This window comes from Primulina eburnea, chromosome 3 (assembly GCF_022965805.1).
Source record: "Primulina eburnea isolate SZY01 chromosome 3, ASM2296580v1, whole genome shotgun sequence".
NCBI lineage: Eukaryota > Viridiplantae > Streptophyta > Magnoliopsida > Lamiales > Gesneriaceae > Primulina > Primulina eburnea.
The window spans coordinates 4615636-4636200 of NC_133103.1; the positions used below are offsets into that span (position 1 = coordinate 4615636).

The following is a 20565-nucleotide window of genomic DNA, read 5'->3' on the forward strand; positions in this document are numbered from 1 at the left end:
CATGAGATTATTGCCATTTGACTTTGTTTTGTTTTTTCAGGCTTTTGGAATAGGAAATTTGCCATAATAAATGAATTATTTACGAAGAACACAATTGGTCTCGGTGCCAGATGTGTCAAAATGTTCAAAAATAAATGTAAATAATTATATACACGCTTCCCTAATGTCCTAAAGTAGATTGAATTCAACCAAATAATTAGAGATAACCCTTTTTAAAAAAATACAAAAATATTTAAATTTTATTCGTAATTTTACTTGCACTAGAAAAATGCACGTGCGTTGCACGTAAAAATCTAAACTGCTGAAAATATATGTACGAAATTTTGATAATATTTAAATGAATTAAAACATGGTTAATAACATTTATCAAATGAAACAAACTAAGCCATAAAAAATAAAAAATCATGACCATAGACGGTATATGAATCAGAGAAATTATCTTATCCACTTGACACACTTTCCAATATGCTTCTTGGTTGATTTTGACAACTCAACAACTCTTTGTCCAGGGGCGGATCCAGAATGATATGTTTGGGGGGCCGGTCTACCTCAATTCCTGAACGAAGAAAAAATTCCAAGAATCCTTGTCTTTCCTTCTGATGTGTCTCCGAACTCGCGTCCCACAATATGTCACTCGTCAGTCGACAATATAGCAGAGGTTTTGCAAAAGGTTATTATTTCAAATGGCTTTCTTGATTGTGTTTGTATTAACCAACTATAAAGGTTTTAAGTTGGGACTTTGTAAAAGCCCGTTATTTAGGTTTTCAAAAAAAATTTGCAGAACAATGTCAAAAAACAGCGTATGAAAAGAATTAAACATGGACCTTATGTGTAAACCTCGAAAGTTTTTAACCATTAGACTAATCATAGATATTTAAAATTTTGATGGGTCAAATAATATATATACTAAATAATAAAATATATCTTACATAGTAAAAAAAAATTAAAAAAATTCAAGGGTGCTGTGGTCCCCTCCGGCCCTACAGTGGATCTGCCCCTGTCTTTGTCGTAGTTTGTTATAATATGCATATAACTATTTTGGTATGCTCAGCAAATATCTGATCGTCTATAGCTATAAGATTAATAAATTTTCAACAACTATTTCTCCATCACTGTGAGAAAAATTACTTGAAATCTCTTCAAATGACTATATCTTAGAATTGTTTCCTCATTTAATTTGACACAATTCAAAAAAATCATCTTTGATCGTCATTTTTTGGAAGCTTTGCAATAATGATTGCGTGCATCATGTCATGATGATGATATAGTTTCAATCTCATTTGTTGCGTTTAGAACATAATATTATATTATTCATTGAAACAAAACAAATATTCTTATAGCGAGTTTATATTTTGTTTTATAATATTTTATCTTGTAGAATGACATACAAAATTATTTATTGTATTTTAAAAATCTTGAGAATAGATACGAATAATGTAATTAAGATATGCATATGAGATATCATTCTAATATATGTCAAAGTATTTGTTTTATTCAATATCTCATCTAATAATATAACCATTTAGATTTCATGAGCATTTTACGATAGTCAAAATTAATTTGATGAAATATTGTAGAATTTTATTTGACTTTCAATATTTGGCTAAGTGAATTTACTTGACAAGGAGTTTTCTATGCTACATCATATATGTTATGAATTAGCTGGTTAGACACTTTGACTAAAAAAAGAGACAAAAACAATCTCGTATCACCTCGAAATATATTGAAATAATATTGGAGGAAATAAAGTGAAACTGGCTCGATGTCTCAATAAAATGCACATAATTCATCTATTATATTGTGTCAACAAAGCTTTAGAATTGTTCTCATACCATTATAAATAGAATGAAAATTATGTACAATTTGTTTTTCATGTATTTTTTTTTCTGAATGAAGAATTTTTTCTTTTTGAAAAACTATTTTATTGAGAAATATTGACATTTATATGTCGCACAACCATGAGTAGCAACATAATCATTATATAACACTTAATGTACACATACAATTCTTCAATTTCTTCTTCATTGTGCTTCGTTGAAATTTAAATCTGAATCATTCTTGATCTTAAAATTTTGCTTTAAATATGATTTAATATATATGTATATGTTTCATGTTACTTAGTTGGACCTAATTTCAAATATCTATAAAAAAAATGTGCTTAAATTATATCATACAGAAATTAGAACATAGCATGTAGGACTGAGCACTTGCCGTTTTATCAAAAGTTATAGCTAGTAGTAATTGTGCAACTCAAATCTTTTAAACCGTGCAACAGCTCAAGCACCACGATTCGACCGCTCAACCAAGTAGGGACAATTATTACATCCAACAATCTTCCTCCTATAATTGCACTCCTTGCAATCAATGAGAATCGAACCCGTGACCTTGGCTCTGATACAAATTGTAAGACTGAGCATTTGTCGCTTTACCAAAAACTATAGCTAGTAGTAATTGTGCAACTCAAATCTGTTAAACTGCACAGCAGCTCAAGCATCACGATTCGACCGCTCTATCAAACAGGGACAGTTATCGCACCCAACATAGTAATACACAACATATTTTTTTTATTTAACATGTCTTTTTTTTCATCCACTATGTTTGTCGAAACTTTTTTGTTCAAAATTTGACGCATTTCGTAGACTATATATATGAAAAACCAATAAATTATATAATTCACAGAAACCATTTATTATTCTCTTCATAGAACAGAAGACCCAAAATACGTGGTTTGATTGGTGTACTCTCATACTTATTTTTATATAAACAACAAGACACATCATATAATATCAGAAAAATCAATTACCGCCAACAATATTAACCAAAACGAATAAAAAAATCATAACACAAACAATCTCGATAAGAAAAAAAATGATAACTCAAAGTTCAAAAATAATTTATTTAGTACAATAACAAAGAAATTGAAGTATATACGAGCAATAAAAAGCATAAATCACTCTCAAATTAAATATTAACCCATATTATTTACAATTTGTATAAATTTTCCATTATTTTTTTTAAATAAAGAGAAGACGTCTTATTAATGTCATCGTTTTATAGATATTCATTCCACTTCTTTAAAAAACACAAATGAAAAATGATGTCTTGAAATCATAATAAAACCATTTAGAAAAGCAGCTGTAAAAATATGATACAAAGTCACACAATTTTTCTTAAACCATAGAAAAATATTAGACTATTGACAAAATATATGTAGCAACAACAAAACATGCGTTAACTTATGATATAATTAAAATTTAGAATCATGCATAATCATTGAATTAGAACAAAATCTCATGCCAAAAATCTATTGGATATTATATATTTTAATAATTTATCCATATTTGTCGTTTACCAGAAGACTCTTATACCTACCAATTTTTGTAGTTCACCTATTATTTTCATAATAAATAATATTACAAAAATAATATAAACAAGAACATAAAAACTCAAATTAAAATGCCTTCTATCAATCTAAGTAAAAAAAATTGATTATGTAATATAATAATGTCGTAAAAAATTTAAATATTGATTTATATACAGAAGTTTAGAAATATATTTGTCCCAATAAATAAAAAATATTATTAATTGATATTCCGAGATATAAGGTAAAAACGAAGAAATATTTCAATTTTTTAATATTTTCTAAGTCACTTTAAACTAAGTAATCTAAGCAAACAGAAAACATGCATTATGTGTTTAAAAAATAACAAAATATCTTAATAATAAAAAATTATAAAAATAACCATTTTTGTTGGATATTTGATTTTGTTTGCTCTTTTCTTTGTGCAAACAAACAAATAACAAAAACAATCCAAACACAATTACATGATCAATACAAATGACATATAACAATCAAACATGTTAACGCTAGAGTAAAAAAACTCCTCTCATTGCAAGAACAAAAAATGATCAAATAGAGCATATTATTTAGTAATATTTATTTAGCAGCATTTATAAAAAAATTGACTAAATAACTTAAAAACAGTGTCTGAAATCTATTACAGAAAAATACTTCTCTCAATCGCATATTTCTATTGACACATGAGGAGTCTGAAAATATTTTTATTCTAAATGAGAGAAACAAATTTTGTATGACCTTAATATTTATTAATACTTTATTTTTATTCAATCCGAATCATCTCTTTTGTCTTCCTATTATTATTTGACGGCAATGTATAAATTTAAGTATTTAAAAATAAATTTAAAGTAAATTAAAATAATAGTTAGTTTGATTGAGTTAAATACACTATTAATGATCTTATTAAACTAAAATAAAAAATGACTTAAATAACACCATTAATATGACAAATTGTAATATAAAAAAATAAAATGATTTTCTGTGAATTTGAAAAAAAAAATAAAGTGATTTCGTGTGAATTTGATGTCAATGTAATCACAATTCACATTCATATATAGATATTAGTATAGATAGATAGATTAATTTAATTTTAATTAATTTTAAATTTTAATTAATTAATTTTAATTTTATGAAATAGAAAATGAAAAAGAAAACATGTATTCAATTCACATATTTATATTAGTATAGTAGATATAGATAGATTTTAATTAATTAATTTTAATTTTATGAAATAGAAAATGAAAAAGAAAATATGTATTAATGATTAATATGGAAATGTATATTAATGATTAATATTAAATGAAAGTAGGGATATTTATGTAAATTCAAATTAAAATAAAAAATGACTTAAATAACACCATTAATATGACAAATTGTAATATAAAAAAATAAAGTGATTTTATGTGAATTTGAAAAAAAAAAAGAAGTGATTTTGTGTGAATTTGATGTCAATGTAATCACAATTCACATTCATATATAGATATTAGTATAGATTAGTATAGATATAGATTAATTTAACTTTAATTAATTTTAAATTTTAATTAATTAATTTTAATTTTATGAAAAAAAAATGAAAAAGAAAACATGTATTCAATTCACATATTTATATTAGTATAGTATAGATATAGATAGATTTTAATTAATTAATTTTAATTTTATGAAATAGAAAATGAAAAAAAAAATATGTATTAATGATTAATATGAAAATGTATATTAATGATTAATATTAAATGAAAGTAGAGATATTTATGTAAATTCACAATTCAATTCATATATTTATATTAGTATAGAAGTATAGATTGAAGGTCGACTGTCCGACATTGATGTCATTATCAAATTTTATTTCTTTTTGTCAAAGGTGGACTGAAGGTACGCGCGCAGCCTTCACTGAGTGGAGGGAATTCTGAGACACAGAAGATGTAGCTAGAACGATTGGGAATGTTAAGGAAACGATTGGAGTGTAGGGACGTATGATCGTGTGGACAAATTCGGACAGTTGCAAAGCAGATTTCCCACTTAGTAGGTAATTAATTTTTTTAATCGATGGCATGGGTAATAATTTATCAGTTTTAAGGTAATAGTCAATAAAATTTTCAAAAACTCAATCCAAATCTCCAATATGATTAGTTTTATCAGCCCAATTAAAAATTTTAAAACCCCAACCCAAATGCCAAATAAAATTACAAAAGTTTGTTTAACTTTACTAAACTTTATTTTAAATTATTTTTTTAGACACAGGAAAAAAACAATGAACTGCCAATATTAATTACGGCAACTTTGCCAAATCCAATTTTGATGTTTAGGTTTTTGGCAAAAGGAACTCCTCACCCATTTATTCAATTGACTGGTACAATTAGTTTGAAAATTTTTACGCTTCGAATAAGTAGAATTCAAATGTGTTTTATTATTATTTATTACTTTTTATTTCCATCTCTTGAGTTAATGTACTATGACAAATTTTACTTGTCCATGTTATATATATATATTTTTCATTATATAAAACATTTCTGTTAGGGGGAGCAGAGCTCCAGCACCAAAGAGAGAGTACATTCTCCCTTGTTATCTCAGAAGAAGAGCTCTCGTTAAGTTTTAGGCAGTCGCATAGGAGAATACGATTGATGGAAGTACTGACCTTGAAAAACAATTATGGAGATTTGAGAATCCGGCTTTATTACATCATTATTCGGATGGACTTCCATGCAGAGTGTTCTTGGATGTTTTTGGACACGACGGTGAAGTTGGCCCATCAATAGTTTCATATACTAAAACCCAACTCTCAAGTTCTTCTAAAGATTTTACTATGATTTTCTATTACCGATTTGACAGTAGTAAGAGGTATCATAAAAACTATGTAAGTTTGTTCGTGAAGAAGCAATAAGAGAATGAGACTTTAAGAGATCTTATCCAACGTTTCAGCAACACGATAATAGATAATATAAGAATTTATTTAAGTCACCCGTTAAGAAACTTCTGCCAAGCTAAGATGATTTGTTGGCTTGAGCGGAAAAATATGTGATTTTGAAAGACGCACGACGGCACAAGAGAATCGAGCAGAAGCAAGGAGAAGGTAGGGGGCAAGTGATATAAAGAGGATGTGGGAAGCCGCGGCGGGGTGTGGGTGAGAGGAAAGATGACCGGGTAGAGGTAAAGCACAATTCTCAGCCTATGTTCTTTTACCTGTAAGTCGAATAAGGTGATGGAGGTAAGTGAGAAGAGGCAGAAATTGGAAAGTGGTGTTAGCAAGAAGCTTAATTGGCCCTGGGGTTTATACTTTATTGTCTCGAGGAAAAGCACCGAAGAGATTCTAAAAATGTTTATATATCATCCGAACAATGTTATGTTTTTTGCTTCTAAAAGATAAAGTTTATTCGAACTTGAAAGTATTTACATTTAGATCATGTTAAACATCTAAACTTGACTTGATCGATATAGTTGAGAACATACGTTACGTTCATAATTGGTTGATTTAATTGAATTAAACATTTTTTAGTTTATGCTTGAGTTTATTATATATCAGAAATTATTCTTAAAAAATTATTATCATGACTAATTAAAAATACTTTAAATCAATTTCAGACAATTTCATCCAAAAATATAAATTTTCAGACTTATTAATGAGGGGAGATTTCTGGAGGATACTATTGATTTTGACCCAACTGCTGCTCTCTTCTTCTTCTTTTTTTTGGGGTTTAATTTTCCAAAAAAAAAAAAGAACTCTAAAATAGAGAGGACAAAAAATAAATGATAATCCCATTTAATAATTTTTTTTTGATTAATTAATGAATGTGGCGGTTGGATCGAAATTGAGGACCGTAGATATATTAATGCCTTTTAATTGTTAATTGAAGAGATAATTTATTTGTTTTAATTAGCATTGAAGGTGACAACCGCAAGAATTTCTGGTTCAGACCAAATTGTAGCAGAACCGAAACTTTTGCTAGCCTAATATACGCTCTTTCATAGGAATAATTTTATGCACCATTCGCATTGTCCAATAACAACGCTTGAGGTACAATATAAGGACAATCCTATAAATTTTGATGAGTGTGATTTCATATATTCGTCACACGGCCTGTGAGTTGTAGTACATCAGACTATCAAAATATCAAGTTTAGTTTAAAATTTCAAGTTCGAAATCAAATTATAACAATCTCTCAACTACGTGTCTTACAAACAAATTGTTAAAAAAAAACTTAATTTAGAAGTCCAATGGTCTCATTTGCTTTTCATGATCCATCCCCAATTAACACAAATCCAAAACACTAAATAATATTTAGTCCGTCCCAAAAGAAAAAAAAAAGCCATGTCCTTATCACGATGATGTAAATAAAATTTAGGATTTTCAATATATTACTTTTTATTTAAATAAGTGTAACGTCGGAGTTTGTAAGGTAAAAAAACAAAACGATAAATATATATAATATTTCCAGGTCTGATTTAAGATCATCTAAACCAAAATGACATTCATATTTTATTTTTAATGAAGTCAAACAGAAACATATTAATTAACATATTAAATCCTGCTGGGAAAGTTTCGGTCATGCGTAGGTTTAAATAATTATACTAATAACAATTATTGATTAGAAATTATTTTTTTAAAAAAAATCTGACCTTTTTCACCCACCTTGACCTATTTGCATAACATAATAAATAAGTAGCATTGGCCCCTACTATCAAATCTAGCCATGGAAACCCTGCCGATTTGACCGATTAAAGTTCTTCATTTTTTTTTAAAAATAAAAATAAAACAAAGTTTTGTTTTCTTAATTAGATACACTATTAACATCACAATTTACGATAAAACCAAAGTAATCTGCACTTAAGTATTTCATAAATTTAGAAATAAATTGTTTTCAATATTTGAACTAACGTTTCCAATTTATTAGCGTTTTAGACAAATAAATATATTTTCTTTACAATGCTGCAAACAATGTTGAGATAACGCCAAACATAGCATACAATTGGATGAGGATGTCTTAATCAAGATTCCATGTGTTAATTATTAATTAATATAGTTAGACGGCGATTATTTCAATAAATTATTTTTTTTATTATTTACACTAATAAATATTAGAGCAGGTTATCTCAAGAACATATATTTGTGAGATGACTCGACTCGATCATACCAAACATAAAAAGTAATGTTTTTTTCAAGAATTGAGTCGGTTTGGAGATTTGTTTCACGAAATTAACCAATAAGATTGTCTCATGAAAGGTTTTGTATAGCTAGTACTCGTGTGCAATTAACATAAAACTGACATATATAACAGAAAATCTTTGGTGCATATTCACTATATAACGAGTAATTCAAATTTACAATTTGATAATCAACTAAATGATTCATCTAATGATTCGTCAAGTATGTATAGTTTTGATATCATATTTTAATTTTTAAACGATATTTGATTTTTCACAAAGCTATGAGTGCAATATGACAATATAGAATATATGATACACGGAGATGATAAGTCAATATATGGTTAACATGATGATTTTTGACGCTAATAACAGATCCAAATGTTGAATAAAAAAAATGATGCCAATAAATTATTATATTATTTTTTACACCAAGTAGTGCCTATTAATACCAACTGTTAGTAGGGGGAGTTGCTTAGTATGGTAAAATCAATGTATCTATTAATTGGTTTTTTAATATATAAATATAAGATAAGTGTGTATGATTTTAAGAAATCTGCAAAACAAAATGGGGCAAATTGAATTATTCTTGGGAAGATTTAGTCCGATAATATATCTAGATTTCACCCACACAAATACACATTCATAAGAAGATTTTTGAATCATATTGTCTGAAATTTAAGAATAATCCTAATAGTAATTCCAAGATACCAAGGATTATACCATGTACTAACGCCCACAGACACAACATTATGGGTAGGGCTAACCGAACGGGTTCATGTTAGCTATCTCCGTCCACACATTTTTTTTAAAGAAAAAATATGTTTTATTTTAAAAAAATATTAATTTACATTAAATATTTTAAGGTTATAATATATAAAAAATATGTATTTTTACAGTGTACTTTTAATCACATCATATCAATAGTTGAATTCGAAAATCTTTTTATATTATCTGAAAAAGTTTTCAAAAGTAAAAACATACCAAGGGGCCACACGTGTTCTTGTTTTTGATTTGCGTGCAAATGAAAAAATCACAATACGAGTAACTTTATTTATTCATTAATATCTCTCGTGAAACGGTCTCACGAATCTTTATTTATGAGACGAATCAATTTTATCGATATTCACAATAAAAAGTACTACTCTTAACAAAAAAGTAATAATTTTTTATAGATGACCCAAATAAAATATCTGTCTCACACAAATTTTTACCTTTACTACTTAAACATTGAGACTAATATACAAAGAAACGAGAAATCTTAAAGATACATGCCAAAATTCTATTATCGTAAATATGATTTTTAACATTTTAACGACTTTTCTAAAAAATTCCCACATTATTAAAATTATTTACGGTGTTTGACCAAAATCAAGATAATCTCAAATCAATCACTGCTAATTATGTATTGTTGAAAATAGCATTTATAATACTGAAATATGTAATTTGAATTATATAATTTGGATAAGTACTTCCACGACATACGTAATATAATATATTAAAAGATATAAAATTTATGCAATATATAAACAAAGTTTCACGTAAACAACAATAGGTATAAAACATTTATTTAAAATAAAGAAATTGTAATTTATCTTGATTAAAAGGAGGACAAAGTTGATTCTGAAATTAAATTAAAAAAAAGTAAGAGATTATACGAGAGTGAGTGTTCGCATTGGATCCTTCGCCAAAAGTACTGTTCGGGAAAGACTCCATCTTCATTAACACATTTTCCTCTCTTTTTCTGTCAAAATCTCCCTTTTAAATTCTATCTTAACTGTGGAGGAAATACAAGAAAGTTGCGAAACCCTCCAATTTCTTGATTTTAATCGCTCGTAGAATATATTTAACACCCTCTCGTTTTCTCCATCGCCTTCCCGACCAATTTCCTCTCACATTTTCTCGAATATTTCACCTTAATGTGCTCAGAAATTCTTGGTTTTTCTCCATTTCTGAGGATGTCCGAAAGCGATAGCCCGAAATTTACACAAAAAGAAGAGGAGAACCAGTTAGAGCGTATAACCGAACCCGATAATCCGAGTCGACCCGTTTCGGAAGACCCAGATTCTGGCGAGGAAATCGGTCCGGAATCCGACACCGGAGCTCAAGAAAAGACGCAGGAAAATCTTGGAGCGATCGAGGTTAAGGAAGAAGATGGAGCCGTGAAGAATGTTTTGGAGAATGTTGATGAGGAGGAGGATGGTTTCAGGACCCCGACATCATCGGATCACAGAATCCCGGCGGTGACTCAGTGCCCTCCAGCGCCCAGGAAAACCAGGCCGCAGCAATCGGGAGTCAAGAGAAAAGCGTCGCCGTCGAGAGCTCGCCGGACCCTGCAGCTCGATGCGGCGGCGGACGAGGTTGAATCTATATTCCGGCCGGTGGTTGAAGATAGTGTAGAAGAACAGAAAACCAAGAAAGCTAGAAGAGATGATGAAGATTGATCCACGTTTCTCCAAGTATGGTACTGAAATTCAAGTTAGTTCACCTATTATTTATTAATTAATTACCATAATCAAGGGATAATTGGAAATTTAGATGTCCGAGGTTATATTATATGGAGCATTCTGATCGAGGATTGTCGTCTGAAAATAAAAACAAACGAAAATACACTTAGTTTAATAATTAACACCAACAAGTATTCAAATTTTAATCATATACTGTTTTTAGAATTAATTATATAGACTTGATTTTCAATGTTTTTTATTTAAGCTGTGCACGAGGCTAAATTGTGGGAAACGGTCTTTTTAACTGATGAAAAAACAGTTAGAAAGAGGGCAGGTGCGGGGTGCCTAATTAAAATCCAAATTCAGCTACGGTGACTATAATTCCGGGAAAAAAAAAAGTAAAAAAAAAATCGAGTGGAGTGGAGTTCATCTCCATTTAGGACAAAAAATTTCAGGCAACTTATATTGTGTTTATGTATGATGTTTATTTTAAAATTCGGGGCTACAAAGGTTGAATGTTTTTTTTTTAATTAAATGTAAAATTTGAGATTTGGTTTCAGTTAAAGGGTCGATAAGGTCTAACGGTCGCAACTGCATTTGCGTATGAATATCATGTGAACAGATTTATTGTCATATTTATTTTAATAATTTCATTTTTTTGGGTTTGTTTTTAAAAGGAGAAAAAACTAGAATTTCCCAATATTTTGATAAAGTTTGCATAGTAATGATTTTCAAATTTATGTTTATTGTATTATTTTACTTTTAATTTGAAGATAATTTATTTAAAAGTCTGAATTTTGGAGTCTGATAATTATTTTTTTTAAGAAATTCTTTCCCTTGATAGATATTAATAAGTATGTTAAATATATTTGACTTTTGAAATCCACATTGCGTCTTTTTCTAATAGTTGTGGTAATACTAATTTTGCATTTAATTATATATATATATATATATATATATATATATATATATATATATATATATATATATATATATATATATATATATATATATATATATATATATATATATATATATTAAGACACATAAGAAGGAGGTTCTACGGTTCACTTCTACTTCTACCTCATGTTTATATTTGGAGAGATACGTCAAATAATTGCCATTTGATACAAAAATTCAAGATAACTAAAATGTACTTGAAATCCGTTGATTAGATAACTCAATCTGGTGTGTGCTCAGTTATTCCTTAAATCCGTGATTTTAAATGACTTGATTTAGTGTGTGATCGGTTATTTCGCAATCTCACGAGTCGTTTTTAAAATCAAATTAACCGAATAATTTTGAGGATATGCAATTGCGCATTAAATTTTAGAGGAAATTTGTTTAAATGAACACAAATAGGAAAAATTCGAACTTGTAGATCAACATAGATATACATTTATACTATATTATTAAGTTTGAGACATTTGGAGTAACTAACTTTTGATGTCATGGTTTGTTTTAATAATTATATATATTAATAAATTGTTAAAACTTTAATATAAGTCACATGTAGCTTAGTGAATATAATATTTGTTTCTTAAGCGTCTTTGTTACATATGTACCGGCTAGCATGGTGACTTCCTTTAACCACCCCATTTATGAGGGAAACTATAAATCATCATGATTTATAGTTTGTTTAAATGTGTACTTCTAAAATGTTTTTATAGAAATATTTTTTACAACATTTTTTTTAAAACAAATTAAAATTTATTTTAAGAGTTAATATGTTTTTTATAACTATTCTAGTAAAAAATTCACAGTTAAAAAATATTCGAACAATTTTCTTTATTATTCTAAAAAAACAAAAAAAAAATCACTTATTCTTTAAAATTATATTTGGAGAAGAGTTTTTTTTTTAATCATGAACTTTTTAAAAAATCTTGTCCAAATATATACTTTAAGTTTTTCACTCATAAAACAATAAAAAAGTTTTTAAAATACTTGTCAAAATAAAACCTAATAAATTATTTAAATACTTCCATTTTATGCACATATCAAGCACACTAAAATGCTTTCTCAAGTAATAGTTCAAGTACTTGTTAAAAAAAAGAAGTAATAGTTCAAGTAAGGAACATCGTTGATAATATATATATTTTAAGAAAACTTTCCCTTCAATGATACTACTTTTCATAAAAATTTATTATTGATTGGAAATCAGTTTCTATCAGGGGACAGAATGATATTTGTGAAGAATTCTTAAAAGCAAATTTGAGCATAATATTTCCGAAGAATTCTTAAAATCATATTTGGGCATACTCCGATAATAATGTCCAATGAACTACGGGACCAACTTCTGAGATTTAGAAAAAAAATATAATCATATTCGTTTTTGAGTTTGTCTCATATCTAAATGTTACGGTTTTCACGTTTACGGTTTGTAAAAATGAACAAACATATCAAATAATTTCTGAAATTACGAACATCATCGTCAAGTTTGTATTTATCTCACATTTTACTCCCTCGAGATTTTATTTATCTTACATTTTAAAAGATTAAATGTAAAAAATTTATACAAACCTGATAGGTGTAACTGATAATGATATTAAAAGCAATCAAGTTTGTTTGTTATTTTTCAGAAACCTCGTAAGAGGTGCATGATATATTTAAAAGTAGATCTCTTATGAGACTGTCTCACGAATATTTATATGTGAGACGGGTCAATCATATCGATATTCACAATAAAAAATAATAATCTTAGCATAAAAAGTAATATTTTTTCATGGATGACCCAAATAAGAGACTCATCTCACAAAATACGACCCGCGAGATCGTCTCAAACAAATTTTTCTTTTATTTAATTGTAGTTGAGTTTTTTTTTATCATAATGACAAAACTCGGAGAAAAATAGATATATTGTTCAAATAATTTTTAACTGTGAATTTTTTTTAATATATATACGAATCTTGCTACTTCTTCTAGAAGGTACCCATGAAAACCTTCTTACATCATTAAGTTTATTCTTCAAGGTAGTCATAGGCTCATAGCCCAAAAGTAAAAAGAAAGAAAAAAAAAGTATGATTTTGCCAATGCTAAGGGAAAAAAAGCAAGATTTAGCCAATGCCAAACAAGTTTGTTCTTCAAGGTAGTCATGTCCCACAAATTTTTAGTCAACCAAAATACTAGTGTTTGAAAACATAGAATTTAAGGAGATTTGAGATTAAAAATATTTTTTGGATATATGAAATATCAAAATATAATTGATATTTGTTGAAATTTTATGGGATTTTATTTAACTATATGAAATTATTGCAAAATAGGTAAGATTTCATGAATCATGATATCTGAGTTGTAAATGAAATAAAAATGTTTTACTAATTAATTTGTATGACTTGCTCATAAATTTCAATTGTTATTCTGAAATTTCATAAAATATCACTTATCACAAAATATATATTATCAATTCACACACATTTATAATATATATAATTTTGAGAAAATTATTTCAAAATCAATTTAAAATATTTTTATATTAAAAAATCTATAAATCCTATATTTCTATTAAAAAAGTTTTTTTAATACTAAAAACTAATTGGTAATTTTTTTTGTGATTTTATTTTTAAATTTCTCTAGATAAACTTTATAATTTTGTATTTCTTAAAAAAAAATTAATAAAAAATATTTTTCATATGTTCAAAAATAACTTTTTCCCGTGATGAAAAATATATGAGTATGTAAATATTTTCAATAAACAAATAATTTAAAAAATAAGCCATACAAGTACTTTTAAATTTAAAATATATTATTTTAAATATTATTTTAAATGGTTAAATCAAATTTCAAATTACATTAAAAATATTTCTACACATCCAAATAGAATTCCAAATCCATTGATTTAAAATACAATTCAAATGCCAAGTCCAAATCCAATTCTTTAGTCATCCAAACACACTGAAAGTAAATATGCATCGATACAACTTATTTATTTTTTTGTTAAATATATTCTAAATAAGATGCGTTAGACCAACTTCGAGCAATTTACCTAATAGAGTTCAAAATTAAGCCTCGACTCGAGTTCAAATTAGTTTATTTTACAAGTTGAACAACTATGAACTTTCGATACTAAAAACCTTCCCCCTAGAGCTTGTACTAGTCTCAATTCGATAGTAATTGGCTAATAGCCACAACCAATGTCTATAGAGACCTGGTGTAGCACGGATATAACCTTTGCTACAAAATCTTCAAGTCAAAATTTAGATAGTTCATAGTTGATTCTTTCTTTGCCTCAGTTCACTGGTTAATTGAACTCCATTATCCAATATTCTCAAGCTCTCCAGAAGATCAACCAGATAAGAATTGCCAACTCAGAAAAGAAACGAGGATAATTACAAATTCAAGGCTTGTTTTATGTGTCTATGATTGAGGCTGGAGACCGATGCTGAGACTGGACAATCTCTTGTCACTGCACACTTTCTTGAAGCAAAAAGGAGGGCTAGCAGCAGTACCTAATGTTTTGGAGAGAAATTTGGTAATTGATGAATGCTAAGTTGCCCCAACTATAACAAATTTTTGGCTGGAAAATACCGGTGAAAGCATCATTTGTCACGGTAACGCTGAAGATACTCCCCTCATGCTCGCCTTGTTAAGTCAGGAAACAACAAAAGACATGGAGGGAAAGACAATTTAAGAATCAAATTGATTCATTTGCGGAAATATGGCGTACTGCAACTCGGAGAAAATTACAATCACCGAACAAATGACATAAGAAAAACGATCCTTCATATATATCACATGTGCATTTGCATATCTTGACGCATATCGCTCGCTGCTAAGTTCAAGTCACCGATAATTTCTTCTTTCTGAAGGTGGATTCTATCGATTTCAGTTCAGAAGCCCCTTCCAATTAAATCCAAGACGGATTTTAATAGAAGAAAATTAGTAACGTGGTGAATCTTACGGTTTGTCAAGCTCTTCGTCTAGTTCAGTAGAAACTTTTCCTAAACTGCGACCCAATCTGCCAAATGAACTGAAGGGTGACAAATTATTGAAGCTCCTACTGCCTTCACCGGGATTAAATGTCTCTCTTGTTCTTCCTAGTTTTCTAGGGCTGAAATGCCACTCAGTTTCACTGTCAGACTTGTTCTTGGCAATGACTAATCGGGTAATGCTGCTTCGACAAAAGGGGCAGACAGGAATCTTGGCAGAATTTGTTGACGCATTGGGTTTATTGTGACAGCATAGGGCTAAAATACAATGAGCACACATCTTATGACCGCAGTTTTCAACCTCAACCGTGCATGCTAGCTCGAAGCAGATGCAACATAGCTCAGTGGAGATGGCCTGTAAGACAGAAATTCACATCTCTTCAGCTTCAGCTTTTCTTTAAAAAAATATTTTTTTTTTCGAAAAGGCACTTTTCACTATCATTAGCAATTCCAAATAGGGTAATATCGAACAGGATCAAAAGATTCATCTCAAAACTGGTATTGCTGCCACCCTTCTCATCTAAACAAACGATGGTAGACTTAATCATGATCAAAGGAAGTTTGTATTGTTTCCATTTGGGACACAGGTTTCATAAAAAGAATCAGGATTCATGGATATTAGAAAGGTAACTCATGCCAAAAGGAAATGGTTTCAACTTTAAAGATATTTGCAGTATTTTGAACCTCTGATTCGTCAATGTCATCAGAAACTGCGAGAGGAGAAACCGAATAGGATGCAGCACCAAGGATCGCCTTTTCTCTGTTTTTATTAGCTTCAACTAAGGCATTTTCCAGTAAAGATTTGGCCTCAGGATTGAGCTCGCTGATAAACTTCAACGGGAATGGCCAAGTTAACAGCTCTGGAGCCAGAGGATTTAACAAAGCAGCACATGCATCATGTTTGTGTTTCAAAGCAATCATGTACGGTATTCTCCTGCACATACATTGGCAACAAAACTATAAGGCTACTTTGCAAATTATACGAAATATGACCGTACATTTCACCCAAAGTAGCAAGAAGCGAATCTAGACATCGAAAAAATGTTTCTTGAAGGCTACAACATGCAAGCAATCTTTTTATCTAATCTTCCGAAGGGTCAATGATTACAGCGAGAACTGCTGTAGTTTCTACAATCTTTTCACCATCATGAATTGCAAGTAATGGATTCATGCATGTAAACTCGGCTTCAAGGGCGTAAGGGCAGAATTTCAAAAGAAATTCATTCTTCTGTAATAAAAGGTTACATGGGTGTACCCGGATGTATCTCTTTGCAGGCGGTCTGCACCCCAAGAAAGCAATTCTCGGACACAATCCAACGAGCCTCCCCGTGCAGCAAGATGAATAGGTGTATTACCTGAATAGCTGCAAGTAGCTTCTGTCAGTGTGTAACCAACAAATGAAACTCAAATCCTTACAAAAAATGCAAATGAAACATTACGTGTATCCACCAGTAGAAGCACACACGAGAGCCCCTCTACTTAATAGAATGCGAACACAATCGGATCGGTTCTGACAGGCAGCCAAATGAAGTGGGGTTGCGCCACTTTTATCTCTTATATTCACAAATCTTGAAAATCCCCTGACCTCCCATACAACAATGCGTAAGAACAATTTTTGACGGTAATAGACAAATTCGCAAAGGAGATCGAACAAAACAAAAGTTAGTAGTCACCAAGAATGTGCAACTGCGGTGGAATTTGCAGCAGAAAGAATCGATTCCAGGCAATCTGAATGACCATAGTAAGCTGCATAGTGTAAACATGTTCTCCCTTTTAATGTATCAAACAGCAAAATCTGAAGAAAAAAAAAATACAAAAATCCATCATCAGATTATGAATACACATAAAACTGTTGCCTTTAAATAAATCAACTCAAAAAATTACATTAGCCCCAGCTTGAATCAGCCTCTCCACGCAGGAAATCTTGCCAAACATAGCAGCTAACATTAATGGGGTCTAACCCCATTTTTATGCACAAAACAAGACAAAAATTTCAGTAAAAGAGAAGTGCCCACAAAGATTCAGACACAAAAATGACAAAACGAATATATCTTGAACATCATTCAAGCAACACACACAACCACAGCTCACCTGTTTGTGGCGATCGAAAATGTCTGGATTTTCAGTCCGATGCAGAAGCATAGAGAGAACCTAGGAAAACACAAACCCACAAAGAAATATAAGAAACATTCCCAAGTGATCAAACTATTTTGCCAGCTAATCAAGAAACCGAGTCAATAGGAGTAAAAAAGCAAGATCGGTTAATACCCACCTCGATCTGGCCATTCGCCGCCGCCACGTGCATCGCGGATAGCTTCCGATTATCAGTTTTCAACGTCAGCAACGTTGGGTTTGCATCCGCTATTGCTTCAACTGTTCGAAGCTCTCCATTTTGGACAGCACTGAACAGCAAGTTTCCGCGGGATTCGGTGCAGCTCATCCCCTGTCCCATTTCCTCTTCGGATTTAGGACAGTTCTGAGTTGACTACGTTGTGGTGCTCGTAGCACCGGAAGTGGCAATGGAGTGTGTGTGACTGCATTTTATGATTTCTGATAGAAGATCAGAATCACTGTTCCCATTGATTATTATTCATTTCATTTTTCGAAATAATAATTTTTAAAATGCTGAAATATTTGCCCAAAATAACGAGTCCAATGATAGGAAATACAACTTTTCTAAGTGAGATCGATGACATAGATGTCACATAACCGAAATAAAAAATATTGGATCTCATTTTTTTGCTCAAAAGTTCGATTAACTTCTAGATTTGAAATCATCATAGAGAGGAGAAGAATTAAAAATTTACTCGGATTAAGATATCATGTTGTTCGAAGATCTTGGATGAGTAATGGACGCCAACAAAGACTAAAATTTAACAATAGGTAATACAAAAAATTTCAATAATAAATTAAATTGAGAAATGTAGTCAAGGAAATAACGAAATAACAAAGAGTGAGTCTTATGTGAGACCGTCTCACAAATCTTAATCTGTGAGACGGGTCAACCCAGCTGATATTCACAATAAAAAGTAATACTCTTAGCATAAAAATTAATATTTTTTCATGGATGATACAAATAAGAGATCCGTTTCACAAATACGACCCGTGGGACCGTCTCACACAAGTTTTTGTCAATAACAGAAGGCGTGAAAAAATCCATGACTGGCTGCTAACCTTAAATATAGGGGCTTTTTTTTTCAAAAAATAAAAATAAAAATAAAGAATTAATGCTCTACTAACCTATACCTAACCTATGTTGAGTTCTATAATGAATTTTGAATAAATGGGGTATTGTTGTTAATTTTCCGAGTATTTTAATAAATTCCATACCTGACTCTTATATTGTTTTTTTTTTTTTTTGAAACAGACTCTTATATTGTTGAATTTAAATTTTTTTGAAAGAATTGGATACACAATTGAATTAATTGTAGAAAATTTAAATAGGCCGGGTCTAGTTATTCAGGTACTGGATATCGTAGTTCCATTAATTAGTTAAGGGCCCAATTATCCAGTCCATTTCCCTAACATTACCTAAACAATATGTTGGAAGGTAGAGACTAGAGATCATTTTTTCCTCAGAAACATATTGGTAGGAGGTTAAAATGGTCATTAAATTACAATTACCAAATATCATAGAAAAAAACTTGTGTGAGACGGTCTCACGGGTCGAATTTGTGAGACATATCTCTTATTTGGGTCATCCATGAAAAAGTATAACTTTTTATGCTAAGAGTATCACTTTTTATTGTGAATATGGGTAGGGTTGACCCATCTCACAGATTAAGATCCGTGAGACGGTCTCACATGAGACTCACTCAATATCATATTATTTATCTGTCACTCACTATTCCTTTACATCCTTTCTATTATTATATTATTTTTATCAAATAATATAATCCTATAATTTTTCTTGCTATATTTTAAATTTAAACACAAGTGTCCTTCTATAGTCGTGTAAGAACATAGATATTGGATTGGTTCTTGCAAATATTAAGAACTTTAGAGAACACCAACTTTGAATCGTGATCATTTTTCTTACACTATATTTTTATTTTTTAATCCACAATACCTTTTTTTTGGTGGGACAATGTCTAATTAGATGGAATTTTCATAAAGTGTGGGGCGTCATGTTCTCCTTTGTGACTAAGTAAATATAGCACTACCATCATTTTCCATTCTTGCTTTCTTTTCTATTTTATTTAATTTTTCCCATTTTAATTAACATTATAAATAGATCACGAGTTCCTCAAACAAAAGATATTCGACTTTATATATAATTATTAAATAATATTTTATATTTATTTTTATTTATAAAAGACATATATATGTTACATTTTTTTTATCGTCAATAAATTATGAATCAACACGGTCATCGGGGGGATATATATATTAGCTTAGTGCTGATCGCTATCCATAGACAAGTTGATAGACATTATTATAACAAGAGGAGAATCTATTCTATCGACTGATATATGTTGCACAATGATACAGTATGTGTGAATTTAAATGGGTTTTTAATTAATTATTAATGTTTAATTTCATATATATGTCTAGGACTCTAATATTAACGAATAGTATTCGAGTTCAAATGATTCGGCCTTGCTCCATTTATCTAAAAATACATTTTTATCCGTAAGTGGTCTAATCTAGTAATACTAATTTTTCATTCTAATCATTTAGCTTCATTTTGGTCTATTAT

At 29.6% G+C, this 20565-nt stretch overlaps 2 protein-coding genes across 3 annotated transcripts; one reads left to right on the forward strand and one right to left on the reverse strand.

Annotated features, from left to right (window-relative positions):
• The first annotated feature begins 10136 nt into the window (after positions 1 to 10136).
• Positions 10137 to 11033, forward strand: LOC140828055 (uncharacterized). Its single transcript, XM_073191023.1, has one exon. The coding sequence runs from the start codon at positions 10414 to 10416 to the stop codon at positions 10936 to 10938; it is 525 nt and encodes a 174-aa protein (XP_073047124.1). The 5' UTR covers positions 10137 to 10413; the 3' UTR covers positions 10939 to 11033.
• A 4530-nt stretch (positions 11034 to 15563) lies between these two features.
• On the reverse strand, positions 15564 to 18443 carry LOC140825570 (putative E3 ubiquitin-protein ligase XBAT31). 2 transcript variants are annotated; one of them, XM_073187424.1, is made up of 8 exons: positions 18139 to 18441; positions 17958 to 18017; positions 17751 to 17822; positions 17540 to 17661; positions 17306 to 17446; positions 17122 to 17229; positions 16551 to 16800; positions 15564 to 16221 (listed from the first exon to the last, which is right to left on the reverse strand). In XM_073187424.1, exons 1-8 carry the CDS (start codon positions 18316 to 18318, stop codon positions 15835 to 15837), a joined length of 1320 nt encoding a protein of 439 aa, XP_073043525.1. In that variant the 5' UTR covers positions 18319 to 18441; the 3' UTR covers positions 15564 to 15834. The 2 variants fall into 2 exon arrangements, with proteins under 2 accessions (XP_073043525.1, XP_073043526.1); XM_073187425.1 differs by lacking the exon at positions 17751 to 17822 and having other exon boundaries at positions 18139 to 18443.
• Positions 18444 to 20565: the final 2122 nt, after the last annotated feature.